The sequence below is a fragment of the Hylobates moloch genome, unplaced genomic scaffold (assembly GCF_009828535.3).
Source record: "Hylobates moloch isolate HMO894 unplaced genomic scaffold, HMol_V3 SCAFFOLD_11, whole genome shotgun sequence".
Taxonomy (NCBI): Eukaryota; Metazoa; Chordata; class Mammalia; order Primates; family Hylobatidae; genus Hylobates; species Hylobates moloch.
In genome coordinates this window covers 47,304,693-47,322,941 of record NW_026652286.1, presented here as the reverse complement: position 1 = coordinate 47,322,941, position 18,249 = coordinate 47,304,693, and the positions used below count along the sequence as shown (strand labels likewise).

The following is an 18,249-nucleotide window of genomic DNA, read 5'->3' as shown; positions in this document are numbered from 1 at the left end:
GACCACATTCAGATCCTTGATCCATACAGCAGGCTGGTGCTGAGTCATCTGCCTGGGCTGGAAACTGGGAAGGATTCATCAAGCTTGTGAATTTCTCTTCTCTACTTAGGGTTACACCCAACAGTGTGCTGGTAACAACTGGCCCTCCAGAAAAAAAGGAGGGTGGGGGATTTTAGCATCTGCCAATTTCTGTGAAGTAAATTCTCTGACTTCAGATTTCACTCTACCAGCGTGAAGTCACTGAATGTGCAGTTGGGAATAGATGAACAGTAGACACCATTGTATAGCATTTCCACCATACAGGTGTAGTAGGCATAAATACCCTTGAGGGTATGATAGTGACAACAGTAAAATAATTAGTAAGTAATCAGTTTTGAAAATGCATTCCTGGGCCAGGCATGGTTTCTTATGCCTGTAATTCCAGCACTCTGGGAGGCCAAAGCGGGAGGATCACTTGAGGTCAGGAGTTCAAGACCAGCCTGGCCAACATGGTGAAACTCCGTCTCTACCAATAAAAAAAATACAAAAATTAGCTGGGTGGGTGTGGTGGTGCACACCTGTAATCCCAGCTACTTGGGAGGCTGAGGCATGAGAATTGCATGAACCCAGGAGGTGGAGGTTGCAGTAAGCCAAGATCACGTCACTGCATTCCACATTCTAGCCTGGGCAACAGAGCAAGACTCTGTTGCGAAAAAAAAAAAAAAAAAGAAAAGAAAAGAAAAGAAAATGCATTCCCTTTGTTTTTAGTAGAGTTTATTTAATTGTAAGTTCACATTAGGATTTCTATTTTTCTTTTTTTTAAACACTTTTTTTTTCTCTCTCTTTTTAAAAACAGGTCTCACTATGTTGCACAGCCTGGTCTCAAACTCCTGGGCTCAAGCGATCCTCCCACTTCAGCCTCCCAGAGTGCTGGGATTGCAGGCATGAGCCACTGCTCCAAGCAGGGTTTCTCAGCATCAGCACCATAACATTTTGGGCTGGAGATCCTTTGCGGGGGGGTCGGGGGCACTGACGTGCATTATGCAGGTGGCATCCCTGGCCTCTACCTACTAGATGTTAGTAGCACTTCTTCCCCAAATCATGACAGCCCACAATGTCTCCAGACATTGCCAGGTGTCCCCTGGGGTGCAAATTCACCCCCGGCTGAGAACCAGTGGTACTGGCTGTGTTAACAACTAGCTCACAAAATTCTTAAAAATGTGACACTTGGCTTTTATGAGCCTGTACAAGCCAGCTCAGCACAGCATGGGCACTGCATCCAGATAAATATAAGGCAGTTTTTTTCCCCAAAAATTATTTCCCTGGAAAAAGCTGCCACCTTAGGCCTTAGATTTCGGTCTGTACAGGGTCCCTAACCACAGAGAACCCTCTCGGCTTACTGACTGATCCACAGAGCAGTGGACACAGAGTCAGAGATATGCTGCCATAGTGGATCTGTTGTGACATTTTATGAAATGTGAGAATATGAAGAAATTAATGATATTTTTGAATTAATATCTTATTTTAACATAGGTTATTCTATATCCTTAAAAGTTTGCATGTTGAAATTGGCAAAACAAACAAACCGAACAAAAACCGCCTTTAAATAAAATCTTTCCGCTGGGAAAATAATGGCCTGTCTGTGTCAGGAGCGCCCTATAACTAGTGGGTTCCCGCCAAGACTGCGCATCCATGGTGCTCTCCAGGTGGTGAGGCTGCCGCTTCTTGGCCCAGTTCCTATTTTTTCCCAGCCTCAAGCTCAGGGCTTGGCTCTTGTTTGTTCATTCAGAATCTTTATTAAGCACCTACTATGTACCAAGGAACATAAGGGACTGAAGTCGCAGTTCCTGTTCCCTGGGGTTTGCCATCATTTTAGTTCCGTGGCATCCACTCAGGAGCATGTGCAGGCCCCGTTTGGATGCTCAGGGGCCAGCAGGAGAGGGAGGGAAAGATGCACGTGTGTGCTGGGTGTCTGGTGGTGCCTGGAACGGAGCTGGGCACATCACACATGCACCTTCTCCCACCCTCCCACTGTGCTTTTGAGGGAGGGCTTGCTTGTTCGCGGAGTGTCTGCCTTCCGCTGCCCAGTAGGTGCTCTGGGGAAACAACACCGACACTGGGGCCTGTACCTTCTGCAGGTAAAAACAGCCCCGGGCCCAGAGATTTGAAAAATAAAGGGAAGAAAAGAAAGGAGGGAAATGAGAAAGACGAATGGAAGGAAGCAAAGGAGGGAGCAAGGACAGAGGAGTCAGGGCAAGAGCACTTTAAGCCAAGGCAGTCAAGGAGGGCTTCTTGGGTGAGGTGACACTGGGACTGTGTGAAGGATGGGAAGGGGCTGCAGTTGGTAGAACTGACACAAAGGATAGTACAGGAAGAGGGAACAGCAGGGCACGCACCTGGAAATTTCTGGAATATGGATGTCTACGCTGGGAAAAAGTGGGGCACAGTGGCTCACACCTGTAATCCCAACACTTTGGGAGGCTGAGATCGGCGGATCACTTGAGGTGAGGAGTTTGAGACCAGCCTGGCCAACATGGTGAAACCCCGTCTCTACTAAAAATACAATAATTAGCCGGGCGTGGTGGTGTGCACCTGTAGTCCCAGCTACTCTGGAGGCTGAGGCAGGAGAATTGCTTGAGCCCAGGAGGCGGAGGTTGCAGTGAGCCGAGATCGCGCCACTCTACTCCAGCCTGGGTGACAGAGCGAGACTCCATCTCCAAATAATAATAATAATAATAATAATAATAATAATAATCTGGGGGAAAAACATCATAAATTGTGTTTTCTACCCAAGACTGTAGGCAGACAGACAGTTTAAACATTTCCCTGTCCCAGCAGGAGTAACATGACCATCTTCTCCCACCCGCAAGGCTTTCTCACCTGAGGGACATTTGGGGGAGAACTCTCCCTGAGCAGGGGGTGGGGACAGGACACTGGCCAGGATAATGATGATGATAATTTCATAGTATCATAGCATCAACAATGGCAGCTTCCCTGTGTTGAGTCACTACTGGGGACGAAGTTTTTACACATATCCCCAGCCTATGGGGTGGATATTATCCCCATTCTCCAGGCGAAGGAAGCTGAGCCTTCGAGAGGATAGGAAACGGGCCTGAGGTCACACTGGGCTCAAGCAGAGACTCAGTCAGGGACTGTCTGCTTCAGCCTCTGTGCCCTTTTGGCTGCCAGCAACCTTCTCTTCCTGCATCTCAGCCCCAGGAAGGCTGGGCAGCGCTCAGTCGCAGTCTGTGGGCTCTTTGGTATCCAGCTGCCAGCCCGCCCGGCTAAATTTCGATTAGCCCTTGATTTTCAGATCTCCAGCTTCATGGGTTAACAGAAAATAAGCCAAGCTCTTTTAAGAAACTCTCCCCTCTGTCCATGGCCCCCTCTTTCCTCACTCTGCACCACCTGAGAATTTTCACAAATATGCTTAATGGCCAAAAAAGTGAACCCGTGAATGCGGCAGGAGGCTTGGGGAATTGCTGTCTGCCTAGAAATCTATGGGAAGTCTGCAGCCCAGGAGACTGACTTGGCCAGAACCCCTCGCCCCCTAGCCACCACCCCTGACCCCTCTGGCCTGCCAGGCACTGTCCTGTGCCCTGGGAGCCATGGCAGATTTGAGCAGGGATGTGACAGGAGAAGGGAACCACAGAAGCCGGCAGTCCCCATCCCAGTCTGACTGTGGGCACACTAGCGAGTCTCCCTGAGCCCGAGCTTCCTGGCGCTGGTGTGAGACTCTTCTCTCACTCGGGCTTTGATTTCTCCCTCTGGGAAATGAAGCAGGTGGGACTGTGCTCCCTCAGGCTCCAGAAATCTCTGAAATGGGGTGACATTTCTTGCCTTCCTGCCTCCTTCCCCCTCCTGGGCTGTCCTGAGAAGCAGGTGCACTGATGGCGGGTAAACAGGCTGGCCACACTCTGACACAGGGAGGGCTGGGAAATTCTGGCAGAGCAGACAAGCCGGTACACAAATAACTCTGCTACCAGGGAGAATGTGATAAGGGCCTAGGAACCTCTCTGCAGCCGCTGCCACCTGCTCCCCGCACCTCCCTGCTCCCTGATGGCTGCTCTCACACCCAGGAAAGTGGGTCAGAATGTAGGGCGGCTGCGTCTGAGTGAATGCCCCCTTGCGTCTCCCCACCCTACCCAGCTGAGCCATGGCTGCTATTGGACAGGGATGGGGGAACGTTATGGGATTGAGGGCATCTCTGGGTCCAGAATATGGCCCTGGCCCGTCATTCCCCCTGCCCTCAAATGCCCATGGCTCCCCATTGCCTTCTGGATGAGGTCCAAGTTCCTTAGCCTGGCACTCAAGGCCCTTCACAGCCCTACCCTCCTAGCCGAGGCCCGCACATAGAGGTGCTCTGTGATTCTCTGTGGAGTGAAAGGACCATTCTCCAGCCCAGCCTCGTCCCCTGGGGCTCCTCCCAGGCACTTGGGGCACACTCCAGCCACACCAGAGGCTCGCTGTCTCCTGAGCACCCGGTGGACTCAGTTGCCCTCTCCAGGCCTCCGCCTGCAGTGCGGTCACCCCTTCTGCACCTCGTGTGTCCTTCAAGATCTTCCTCATTGCTACCTCTTCCCTTGAAGGCTTTTTTTCTTTTTTTTTTTGAGATGGAGCCTCTCTCTGTTGCCAGGCTGGAGTGCAGTGGTGCAGTCTCGGCTCACTGCCACCTCCTCCTCCTGGGTTCAAGCAATTCTCCTGCCTCAGCCTCCAGAATAGCTGGGACTACAGGCGCCCACCACCATGCCCAGGTAATTTTTGTATTTTTAGTAGAGATGGGGTTTCACTACGTTGGCCAGGATGGTCTCAATCTCTTGACCTCGTGAGCCGCCCACCTCGGCCTCCCAAAGTGCTGGGATTAAAGGTGTGAGCCACAGTAGCCAGCCCTGAAGGCTTTCTTGACTCCCCAGACAGAACCACATAATCCCACCTCTCAGGCAGTATTGTGAGTGATTAAAAGTGTGGTCTCTGGAGCTGGAGTACCTGGGCTCTGATATCTAGCTCTGTTGCTTACTCGCTGTGTGACCCTAGGCAAATTACTTAACCTCTCTGTGCCTCAGTTTTCTCATCTGTGAAATGGGCTGATAGTAATACTTGCTATAGAGTTGTTGGAGAAATAAGTAACTGGACCTGGTTTCTCTCCTGGATAACCTGGATAAGCTTTCTTTTCTTTTCTTTCTCTTTTTTTTTTTTCTTGAGACGGAGTCTCACTCTGTCGCCCAGGCTGGAGTGCAGTGGCGCAATCTCAGCTCACTGCAAGCTCCGCCTCCCAGGTTCACGCCATTCTCCTGCCTCAGCCTCTCCGAGTAGCTGGGACTACAGGCGCCCGCCACCACGCCCGGCTAATTTTTTTTGTATTTTTAGTAGAGACGGGGTTTCACCGTGGTCTCGATCTCCTGACCTCGTGATCCGCCCGCCTCGGCCTCCCAAAGTGCTGGGATTACAAGCGTGAGCCACCGCGCCCGGCCTTTTTTTTTGAGACAGAGTCTCACTGTGTTGCCCAGGCTGGAGTGCAGCGGCACAATCTCAGCTCACTGCAACCTCGCCTCCTGGGTTCAAGTGTTTCTCCTGCCTCAGCCTCCTGAGTAGCTGGGATTACAGGCACGCACCACCACACCCTGCTAATTTTTGTATTTTTAGTAGAGACAGGGTTTCACCATGTTGGCCAGGCTGGTCTCAAACTCCCGACCTTGTGATCTGCCCCCCTTGGCCTCCCAAAGTGCTGAGATTACAGGTGTGAGCCACTGTGCCTGTCCTACCACCATCTTTTTAAACTTCATCCATCCTCATACTTGAATAATTCTCTTAGGGCATTCATTTAACCATATTCATCCTATATTTATTTATTGAGCACCTACTATATCCTAGGTACCATGCTATGCCCCAGAAATACAGTGAATATAACACAAATAATATCTCTACTTTCATTGTTGCTATAAAAGTGAAGCAGACGGTGTTATCAGACCATTACAAAGTGTGGGAAGTGCTATGAATGGGGACACACTGGATGTGGAGCTGAGGGGCCCCTAACCCAGACTTAGGGGGTAGTCAGGGAAGGCTTCCTGGAAAAAGGATAGCTGAGTATACGATACATTAGGCCTGGGGAGGGATCTCAGGAATCACAGAAACGTGGAGCCTGGATTGTAAAATCACAGAACCAGAGACTCTTACATCAAAGCATTCAGAGTTTAGGGTCCAGATTTTTCCTACTTCACTTACTTTTTTTTTTTTTTTTTCTAGATTCTCCTTTCTCCAAGACTTGAGACATATCTTGTTAGGGAAACCCAAGCATCTTTATAAAGTACTTTATGGTCATTGTATAACAGAAAAATTATAGATATAAAGAAGCGTGTGGGTGGGCGGAGTCTTCGTCAACTCCTGTGAGTATTTAGGCACATTTCCCTTTTTTCATTCTCTCTGTCTTTTTTAGTTGTTTTTTTTTGAGATGTAATATACCATAATATTCACATTTTTAGGGTAAAATTCAGTGGTTTTTGTATATATTCACAAGTTTGTATAACCATCACCACTATCCAATTCCAGAACATTTTCATCATCTCCCAAAGAAACTGTGTACCAGTTAGCAGTCACTCCCCATTTCCCACTCCATCAACCCTTGGCAACCACTAATTTACCTTCTGTCTCTATCAATTTGCCTACTCTGAACATTTCATGCAAGTGGAATCATATAATATGCAGCCTTCTGTGTCTGGCTTAATTTACTTAATATAATGTTTTCAAGGTTCATTATGTTGTAGCATGAATCAGTACTTCATCCCATTTTATGGCTATATAATATTCCATTGTATGTATAGACTGAATTTTTTAAAAATACATGTATTCGTTGATAGATTTTTTTTTTCACTCTTTTTGGCTATTTAGAACAATGCTGCTACAAACATTTATGCACAAGTTTTTGTGTGGACATTTTCAGTTACTTTGGGTGTATACCCAGGAGAGGACTTACTGGGTCATATGTTAACTCTCGGTTTAACTTTTAAAGGAACTGCCAAACTGTTTGTCAAAGTGATGGCCCCACTTTCCATTCCCACCAGCGATGTATGAAGGTTCCAGTTTCTCCACAATCCTGTCCACACTTATTATCCTTCCTTTTGAGTGTAGCCATCTTAATGGGTGTGAAGTGTATCATTGTAGTTTTGACTGATGACTGATGATGCTGAACATCTTTTCACGTGTTTATTGGCCACTTGAATATCTTCTTTGGACAAATGCCTATTCAAACAAATCCACTGCCCATTTAAAAACGGGTGATTCGCCTGTTTGTTGTTGAGTTGTAATAGTTCTTTATATATCCTGGCTATTGGGACCTGATCAGATAAATGATTTGAAAATATTTGCTCCATTCTGTGGGTTGTCTACTCTCTTTCTTTTTTTTTTTAATTGTACTTTAAGTTCAAGGGTACATGTGCACAATGTGCAGGTTTGTTACATAGGTATACATGTGCCATGTTGCTGCACCCATCAACTCATCATTTACATTAGGTATTTCTCCTAATGCTATCCCTCCCCCAGCCCTCCACCCCCTGATATTCTCTTTCTTGACAGTGACTTTTGAAGCATAAAAGTTTTAAAATTTTGTCTATTTTTTCTTCAGTTCCTTGTGCTTTTGGTGTCATATCTAAGAAACCATTGCCTAACCCAAGGTCATGAAGACTTACACTTATGTTTTCTGCTAAGAGTTTTATAGCTGCAGCTTTTACATTTAGGTCTTTGGTCCATTTAATTTTTTTTTTTTTTTTTTTTTTTGAGACAAAGTCTTGCTCTCTTACCCAGGCTGGAGTGCAGTGGCACGATCTCGGCTCACTGCAACCTCTGCCGCCCGGGTTCAAGCGATTCTCCTGCCTCACCCTCCCAAGTAGCTAGAATTACAGGTGCCTGCCACCACACCCGGCTAATTTTTGTATTTTTAGTAGAGACAAGGTTTCACCATGTTGGTCAGGCTGGTCTCGAACTCCTGACCTCGGGTGATCTGCCCACCTCAGCCTCCCAAAGTACTGGGATTACAGATGTGAGACACAGCACCCGGCCCCATTTGAGTTAATTTTTGTACATGATGTGAGGTCGGGATCTAACTTCGTTTTTTTATGTGCGACTATCCAGTTGTCCTAGCATCATTTGTTGAAAACAATGTTCTTTCCCCATTGACTTGCCTTGGCTCCTTTGTAAAAAAATCAATTGACCATAAATATATGAGTTCATTTCCAGACTCTCAATTATATCCCATTGATCTATATGTCTGTGTTTATGCCAGCACAAGATAGTCTCGATTGCTGTAGCTTTGTAGTAAGCTTTGAAAGTGGGAAGTGTGAGTCTTCTAACTTGGTTCTATTTTTTTTTTTTTAAGATAGTTTGGCTATTCTGGATCCCTGGCATTTCCTTATGAATTTTAGGATCAGCTTCTCAATTTCTGCAAAAAAGCTAGCTGGGATTTGATAAAGATTACATTGAATCAGTCAGGGGAGCATAGGCATCTTAACATTAAGTCTTCTCATTTGTTTCTTTTGGGTATTTATTGAGTGTAAAGTTGAGCTCATGCCAAACGTACTATTCTGATTCCTGACTTACTCTGCTTAATATTCTATGATAGGCATTTCCTCGTGTTATCAAAGATGGAAACCGAATTTCAGTGCTGTATAATATTCCATTGTTGGCTTGGCACAGTGGCTCACGCCTGTAATCCCAGCACTCTGGGAGGCCGAGGCAGGCGGATTGTCTAAGCTTAGAATTTTGAGACCACCCTGGACAACATGGTGAAACCCCGTCTCTACTAAAATACAAAAAATTAGCCGGGCATGGCGGCACACACCAGTAATCCCAGCTACTTGGGAGGCTGAGGCAGGAGAATTGCTTGAGCCTGGGAGATGGAGGTTGCAGTGAGCCTCGATGGTGCCACCGTACTCCAGCCTGGGTGACAGAGTGAGACTCCATCTCAAAAAAAAAAAGGAAAAAAAAATTCCTTGTTTAGCTGTATCATATAGAATTATAAACTCTTGTTTTGGTGTAATCAGTCCTGGAAGGTGCTTCATTTAGGTTCCTTGTTGTGTAGCCCTCTCCCTGACAGGCACAAAAGGACACTGGGAGGACTGATGGCTCACAGAAGAGCAGTGAAATATTAGTGTCAAAGTTGGTCCACAGGTACCCTATGTTGCAGGTGGGGAATGAGGCTCACTGGAGAAACTGACATTCTGGTTCATGGAGAGTTGACCTACCTGTCTTCCTGGTGGCACCACCTTGATGGAATGGAATCAGAAGACAGCATCCAGCAGTCTGCATAGACACTGATAGGGCATGTTTGGTTTAGGCATGTTTTTCTAGAACAGGGGATCTGAAACATTTTTAAATTTGCAGCATGAAATTCATTTTACATTTTATTTTATTTATTTTATTTTATTTTATTTTTATTTATTTTTTTTTTTTTGAGACGGAGTCTCGCTCTGTCGCCCAGGCTGGAGTGCAGTGGCGCAATCTCGGCTCACTGCAGGCTCCGCCTCCCGGGTTCATGCCATTCTCCTGCCTCAGCCTCTCCGAGTAGCTGGGACTACAGGCGCCCACCACCACGCCCGGCTAATTTTTTTTTGTATTTTTAGTAGAGACGGGGTTTCACCGTGGTCTCGATCTCCTGACCTCGTGATCCGCCCGCCTCGGCCTCCCAAAGTGCTGGGATTACAAGCGTGAGCCACCGCGCCCGGCCCATTTTACATTTTAATTCAGTACACACACATTCACCTGAAACAAACATTTTGCTAAATAAAATACTCTTTTTTTTTTGAGACAAAGTCTTACTCTGTCGCCCAGGCTGGAGTGCAGCGGTGCGATCTCAGCTTACTGTAACCTCTGCCTCCCATCAAGTGATTCTCATGCCTCAGCCTCCTGAGTAGCTGGGATTACAGATGTGTGCCACCATACCTGGCTAATTTTTTGTATTTTTAGTAGAGACAAGGTTTCACTATGTTCACCGGGCTGGTCTCAAACTCCTGGCCTCAAGTGATCCGCCCGCCTTGGCCTCCCAAAGTGTTGGGATTACAGGCGTGAGCCACTGTGCCCAGCCAATACTCACTTTTTGTATTAGCCAGGAGAAGCCAGCCTGTGGCCGGTAAGAACCCCCAAATCTTGGTGGCTCAAGAGCTTTCATTCTCCCTTATGCTACACATCTGTCATGTAGCGGGGCAGCCCTGGGATTTAGGTTGATGGAGGCTTTCTCATCCAGATCATTGCTGGTTTCAGTGGCAAAGGAAAGACAGCATGGCAGGCAAAAGAATGCTCTTCCCAAAGATGCCTACATCATAATCCTTGGAACCTGTGCATATGATATGTCACATGGCAGAGGGTAATGATGATTGCAGATGGAATTAAGGTTGCTAATTAACTGATCTTAAAATAGGGAGATTGTTCTGGATTATCCAGATGGGTTCAACGTAATCCCAGGGGTCTTTATAAACGGAAGAGAGAGGCAGAAGAGGAGGTCAGAGTGAGGCAATGTGATAAGAACTCAACCTGCTCTTGCTGCCTTTGAAGATAGAAGCAGGGGCCATGAGCCAAGGAATGTGGGCAGCCCCTAGAAGCTGGGAAACAGATTCATCCCTTGAGCCTCCAGAAATGAATGCAGCCCTGTGCGTACCTTGATTTTAGTCCATTGAAGCCCATTTAGTATTTCTGAACTACCAAACTATAAGATAATATGTTGCATGTGTGGGTTTTTTTTTTTTTTTTTTTTTGAGACAGGGTTTCATTCTGTCGCCCAGGCTCAAGTGCAGTGGCACAATCTTGACTCACTGCAACCTCCACCTCCTAGGTTCAAGTGATCCTCCCATCTCAGCGTTTGAGTAGCTGGTACTACAGGCACATGCCACTGTGCCTGGCTAATTTTTGTATTTTTGTAGAGATGGGGTTTCACCATATTGCCCACATTGGTCTTGAACTCCTGAACTCAAGTGATCCTCCCATGTCAGCCTCCCAAAGTGCTGGGATTACAGGTGTGAGCCACCACACCTGGCTTGTTTGTGTTGGTTTAGGCCACTAACTGTGTGGTAATTTGTTACAGCAGCCATAGAAAATGAATACAGAGGGCATGGGGAATTAAGCACCAGCACTTAAATCTGCCTGGCACTGACATCTGGCACTTCTACTCATATTTCATTGGCCAGAGCAAGCCACATGGACATGCCTAACTTCACAGGACCAGAGAAATCTGATACTCCCATACCCCAGGCTTAGAAGGAAACTGAATTTTGGTGAATATAGTAATGTCTATTATACCTTGCTATCTGCAGTGCATGCTTATATTTTCTAGTCTATTCCATTCCATTTCGTTAAAAAAAAATCTTTTAAGTTGGTTATTTATTTATTTATTTATTTATTTTTGAGATGGAGTCTTGCTCTGTTGCCCAGGCTGGAGTGCAGTGGCACGATCTCAGCTCACTGCAACCTCTGCCTCCCTGGTTGAAGAAATTCTCCTGCCTCAGCCTCCCGAGTAGCTGGGATTACAGGTGCATGCCACCATGCCCGGCTAATTTTTGTATTTTTAGTAGAGATGGGGTTTCACCATGTTGACCAGGCTGGTCTTGAACTCCTGACCTCAAGTGATCCTCTCACCTCGGCCTCCCAAAGTGCTGGGATTACAGGCATGAGCCACCATGCCCAGCCATAAGTTGGTTTTATTATCAACTAGTATGTTGAGACCCCCTGTTTGGAAAACATTCTACAGACCCTCTTCTGCCCAGGCCTCCTGGACCATATGACACACCTAAATGTGTGACACACCTAGGCATAGCTGATTGGCCCAGGTGTGGAACACATGACCAATGCTGACCAATCAAATTCCTCTACTGGGAATTTGGAAGTGGGCCATTCAACCAGTTAGCAGTGGGAAGCTGAGTGAGAAGCAGAGTGGAAACAGTGTCAGAGTGGGAGTCACATCCAAGCCAAAAGGATGGAGGAGGAGAAAAGCCTTGAGTAAGTAGAGAGAGCTGGTCCACAGAGGCAATGGGGCAGCTGCCCAGAAAGCAGTGCAACCGGGGGAACATGAAGCCCCAGGAGGAGAGGTGCAGAGAGAGTGAGACTGCCTGAGATTCAGATGGCTTCCCAGGTCCTGCGCCAGCCCCCATGCATCCTGCCTGCATCCCGCCTGCATCCCGTGAGATTTTTGCCTTCTTATAACATGCCCTCCGCCTTTTCTTGAGCTACCCTGGGCCAGTGGCATTGGGTGTGGTGGGGGCTGGTTCTGTTCCTTGTCTCCACTGAGCCTTAATCAGCTGGAACACTGCCGGTATTTCTCTTATAGGCACCCAGCTCTGTGAATCAGGCCGTGGGGCATAGATGGGGCTGGGGGTGAGGCAGATCCTGCCTCTGGCATCCTGGAAATTTGGTTTGACCAGTCTTGGACGTGTGTGCTTGCTCTTCAAAGTTGACAGGCAGAGCCATCTGTGTGATGCTGCATAGGTGGAGGTCCCAGGAAACGAAACATCCTCACAGGGGCCTCTTTTCTGATAGTGTTAGGGTCAGGAAGTCAGAGGAGTTTTATCACAGAGGGCTTGGCAGTGTCACGGAGTGGAAAGGACATGGGCTCGGGAGACAGGCAGACCATGCTTCACCTCGGTGAGCCTCAATCTCTTCATCTCTGAAATGGGATTGTAAGGATCAGCAGTGTTCTAGGAAAAATACCTAAAGTCATGTCTAGAGCATGGCATGCTCTCGGGGAATGTGGTGGCTGCTGCTGTTGTTTGAGGAAGCCATCAGAGTCCTGCTTCCTGAAGGAGGTGGTCCTGGTGCTGATGAGGTTAGCAGCAGGTCATTCCCCACTGCTGGCCATACTTCCTACCCTGGCCACCCTCACTCTGCCCCTTGACCCTCTCCTCTCCTCATTTCTCCTCTTTATTGTTATTCCCGATGTTAATGAAAAGACCCCGTTTAGGAAAACAGCCGGGTTGGATATGAGGCACCCAGCTTCTGGAGGCAGACAGATAGAAGTGGGTCTGAATCCTGACCGAGCCCCTGGCTTGCTGTGTGTTCTTGGGGAAATTACTGCATCTCTCTGAGCCTTGAGCTAATTAATTACCTGTAAAATGAGAATGATAATCCCCATTTCACAGAGCTATTATGAGAAATAATTAGCCACTCCACAAAGTTCTGTCTTCCCTCCCTCCCTTTTTAAGTTGCCCCTTCCAGCCTGACCAGGGTGTCTCGCTCCTTCCAGCAGTCCCTGGAATGGTTTTCCCTGACTCAGTTGTTTGTGGCCTCAGGCACTTGTGGCCTCTGCTTTCCCTCAGACCATGGGCTCCCGAGGCTTCTGGAAGCAGGTGGAGTCCCTTGTGGCCGGTGCCACTTCTCTGGTCTTCTCTGCACGTCCAGCCCCAGCTTGGGAGCTGCTGCTTCAAACCGTGTGATCTGTATTTTTCCTCACTTTAGCAATTATCACACCCCAGCTGACTATGGCATCTTCACACTCTGAACACTAATAAATATTTATGAGAAGGAAGCTGGACGCGGTGGCTCACTCCTGTAATCCCAGCACTTTGGGAGGCTGGAGGTGGGCGGATCACTTGAGGTCAGAAGTTTGAGACCAGCCTGGCCAACATGGAGAAACCCCGTCTCTACTAAAAATACAAAAATTAGCCTGGCCTGGTGGTGCACGCCTGTAATCCTAGCTACAGGGGAGGCTGAGGCACGAGAATCGCTTGGACCTGGGGGATGGAGGTTGCAGTGAGCTGAGATCATGCTGCTGCACTCCAGCCTGGGCAACAGAGCGAGACTCCATCTCAAAAAAATAAAAATAAATAAATATATAAATATTTATGAGCAGGAGAAAAGCCCAGGGCTCCCAGGGGAGGTGGGGCAGGATGTGCCAGGCTTCTTAGCAAGCCATGCTCATCACACTCATCAGTGGTTCCTGCCAGCCCAGAAGTGAGAGGTGGGGGTGGGCAGGGCCAGGGCTATCAAGGCAGCGCAGAGCCACCACCCACTTGCCTTCTCTTCTGGAAGGAGGCAGGAGTGGCTGTCCATGTGCCATGGCGGGCCTCACTGTCCTGCCCACCCTGGTGCCTGCTGGACCCTGTGCTCCTGGGGGAGGACTGGATGGCAGGAAGCCCTCTCAGCCTCATGTGTGCCTGCCCTACCCCTCTGTCCATGGCTGTTTTAGCCTCTCTTGTTCCATCTTTTATTTTCACCCGTCCAGGGCCTGTGTCCCTATCCTCCCCTCTCTTCCCCAACCCCCTCTCTTATCTCGGGGTCTCTGTCTCTATCTTTCAATTTTCTTCTCTCCCTCCCAACAATTACTTTGAGAGATCCTGGAGCTAGCTGTTGGCAGCTAGGGAAGGGGGTTTCAGGCTCCAAGACCCAGCTCGGGGGAGAGGGCAGGAGGAGATACAGAAGGCAAGTGAGTTCCACTTTTTGGGAGTCATGGACTACATCTCGACCTGATTCCTTATCCAGCTGGGTGACCATGGCTTATTCTCTGCCTTTCCTGGGCTTCAGTTTCTGTTAAGTAAGGCAGTTGATTCCTTCACTCATTCATTCATTCACCTGTTCAGCTAATGTTCATTGAGTATTTGCTACCTGCCATTCATCATTTTTTGTTTGTTTGTTTTTGAGACTGAGTCTTGCTCTGTCGTCCAGGCTGGAGTGCAGTGGTGCGATCTTGGCTCACTGCAATCTCCGTCTTCTGGGTTCAGGCAATTCTATCTCAGCCTCCCAAGTAGCTGGGATTACAGGTGCCCACCACCATGCCCAGCTAATTTTTGCATTTTTAGTAGAGACGGGGTTTCACCACATTAGTCAGGCTGGTCTTGAACTCCTGACCTCCTCGGCCTCCCAAAATGCTGGGATTACAGGCATGAGCCACCGTTCCTGGCCCCATCATTTATTAAACAATGATTGTGGTGCTGTTCTGGGTGCTTGGGATAGATGTATCTGTGGGTAAGAGAGACGAAGATCCCTGCCCTCGTGGAGTGACATGTTAGCAGAGTAGACACATACTAAACAAGTAAAATATGTGTACGTTCGAAAGTGATAAGTGTTGGCTGGGTGTGGTGGCTCACGCCTGTAATCTCAGCACTTTGGGAAGTCGAGGTGGGCAGATCGCTTGAATCCAGGAGTTTGAGACCAGCTGAGCAATTTGGTGAAACCCCATTTCTACCAAAAAACAAAACAAAACAAGAAAACAAAAAATAAAAATTAGCCCGGGGTGGTGGCATGTGCCTGTGGTCCCAGCGACTTGAGAGGCTGAGCAGGAGGATCGTTTGAGCCCAGGAGGCAGAGACTGAAGCAGTGAGCTGAGATCACGCCACTGCACTCCAGCTTGGGTGACAGAGTGAAGCCTTGTCTCAAAAAAGAAAGTGATGAGTGCTATGGAAAAAGAAGAAGTAGAGCAAGAGAGGGACTTCAGGCCCGGGGGGCACAGTGGGGTTGAGCATGCAGATGTCTTGGGGAGAGCCTCCCAGAAGAGAACTGTCCCCGAGGTGGGAATCACCCTGGTGTGCTTGAGGACCAGCCGGGGGTAGATGTGGCTGGAGATGGGTGAGGGAGAGTAGTAGGAGGTGACACCGGGAGGTGAGGGTAGATCACACAGACCTTACAGCATGCCAGGCTTTTCCTCCCTTGAGCTCAGAAAACTTGCACTTGGAGACTCCCGCAGCCTTCCCTGTAAAGACCTGACTGCAAGGGGGCTGTTGTGTAGCCCAGGAGAGCTCTAATGGCTACCGTGGAGGCTTACCAGTGGAGATGGTAAGAGCGGATTACATGGGCACTGTTGGGATCTCAGGCTTGCATGGTGCCTGTCAGTCACTCCAGCCCTGGTCCACAGTCCTGCCTCAAGGTGGCCCGCAGGAGCTTGCCCCTGGGCAGGATACGCGAACCCTGGCCTGACCTCTCTTTCTTTCCACAGGGTGTTCAAGAAGGCCAGTCCGAATGGAAAGGTGAGTCTGTAACAGCTGCGTCCAGCGCCTCCCTGACCTCACACTCTGGTCATTTTCTCTTGGGAAGCAGAGGAAACAGCATGTCCCCTGAAGTGCACACCTCTGTGGGAGGGGGCAGGTGCTGCTCCCCGTCTTAGGGGTGACACAGCTCTGTCTCTCGGAGCTGTCAGTTGAAGGGGGAGGGACACACTCAGGAAACCTTCAGAGTAGGGAAGCACAACTTCCCCAAGCTCTGGTGTAGGGAGAGACGGCCTGTCGTAGAGAGACTTCAGTAAGTGTGTGACAGTGGAGGACAAGCCAATCAGTAAGCGCCGAGGGCCGTGGGGGAGTGAGTCCCCTGCTGTGAGAGGACCCTAGCATCACCTCCTTAGCCAGGGCAGCTCCCAGGGCCTGGCTTCCTTGCTTTCTCCTTGCAGGCCCAGACGCCATCCTGCTTCCCCCTCAGTTCAGCGGGTAGACATTATTGACACCATTCTACACCAGTCTGGGCTGAGCCGGCGGGGACAGGGGCAGGGTGTACTGAGATGAATAAGGCACAGTCTGTGCCTCTCACAGCCAGATGGCAGAGGCAGACACAGAAATCCATCATTTCAGCATGAAGTGGCAGGCGGGAGATACGGGGCCATCAGGGCTGCAGGACCCAGCCTGGTGGGCAGCGGCAGCTTCTAGGAGGGATGCATTTCCAGCAAGTCAAGGTGAAAACGGCTTTGTAGGCAGGACATAAAAGCATAGGAACTGTGGGAATCTTAAGCAGCTGAGTTCAGAGTGCCAAGAGGGAGGCTGAGGCTGAGAGCCTGCAGGGCTGGTCACGGGAACACTGTGGCTTGGCTTACGATCTGGCCTGGGTTGGCAAATAGCACCACGTGTGCTTCCACAGCTCTCTTCTGTGCCCACAGTAGGTAACATCAGTCACCATCACCCTTCCCTGCTGCACCAGGGTTTCATCTTAGATTCCTTCTCAGCCCAGAGTCCAAGATAGCTCCCCGCCCCCTCTCCCCACCGGTAGATCAGAGTTGGCACTTGGAATGAAACCCATTTGTCATCCTTATTTTTGGACACTGAGGAACCATTAATGGGTTTCAGGCGGCAGTAGCATGGTTAGATTTTAATTTTAGGGCTGGGCACAGTGGCTCACGCCTATAATCCCAGCACTTTGGGAGGCCGAGGTGGGTGGATCACTTGAGGTCAGGAGTTTGAAACCCTGTCTCTACTAAAAGTACAAAAATTATCCAGGCGTGGTGGTGCATGCCTGTAGTTCCAGCTATTTGGGAGGCTGAGGTGTGAGGATCACTTGAACCCAGGAGGTAGAGGTTGCAGTGAGCTGAAATTGCACCACTGCACTCCAGCCTGGGCAACAGAGGGAGACTCCATCTCAAAAAAAAAAAAGATTTGCATTTTAGGGTGACTAGTCTAGCTAAGGAGGAGAGCGGGCTCTCAGGGAGTGAGCAGCAAGGGGCTGGTGTGGTGGTCTAGGCAGGAGTGGCTGTGGGGATGGAGAGGGATGGACCTGAGAAATAATGATGGCGGTCGAGTCACGAGGATTGAACGGTTGTTGAGGAACAGCACACATCAGGGTGACGCTCTGGATCTGGTTTAGCCGCTGGAATTCTGTCTCGGGGTTTTTCCCTCACGGCTGGCTACTAAGTGGGGCATGAGCCCCCAAACCCTCAGTGCCTCAGAAGGCAAGTCCTCACACACAGAACTGCTAACTGTGTGAGGTGGTGTATTTGTTCATTAGCTGGATGTCACCTTTCCACAATGTATATCTATTTTAAAACATTGTGTTGTGCATGATAAATAACATATACTTTTAAGTCAATTTAAAAAATTAATTAGGCCGGGCACGGTGGCTCACGCCTGTAATCCCAGCACTTTGGGAGGCTGAGGCAGGCTGATCACCTGAGGTCAGGAGTTTGAGACCAGCCTGACCAACAGGGTGAAACCCCATCTCTACTAAAAATGGAAAAATTAGCTGCGTGTGGTGATGCATGCCTGTAATCCCAGCTACTCAGGAAGCTGAGGCAGGAGAATCGCCTGAACCTGGGAGGCGGAGGTTGCAGGGATCTGAGATCGCGCCATTGCACTCCAGGCTGGGCAACAAGAGCAAAATTCTGTCTCAAAAAAAAATTATTTAAGAAAAAGAAAACGAGTCCTTGTATCAGTGGATCCCCGCCTGGCTGCATGGGAGGAGGAGCAACTGAAGAACACAGTGCGGCCCACGTTCAGAGCCTCTGAGGGCTCAGCGCTCCCGCCTGCCTGGGGGCTCTCACCCTCTGAGATGCCCACACTCCCACTTACCCGGCTTCTCTGCCACTGCTGCTCCACCGGCAGTGGTGCT

The 18,249-nt window shown here is 49.0% G+C and overlaps 1 protein-coding gene across 2 annotated transcripts in view; it reads left to right on the top strand.

The window, feature by feature from the left end:
- Window positions 1-18,249, top strand: part of ARRB1 (arrestin beta 1) — an 84,851-nt gene that overhangs the window by 44,640 nt on the left and 21,962 nt on the right. For both annotated transcript variants that reach the window (XM_032166945.2, XM_032166947.2), the window contains exon 2: window positions 15,881-15,911. In XM_032166945.2, coding sequence (XP_032022836.1) covers window positions 15,881-15,911 — 31 coding nt within the window. The remainder of the gene's footprint in view (window positions 1-15,880; window positions 15,912-18,249) is intronic.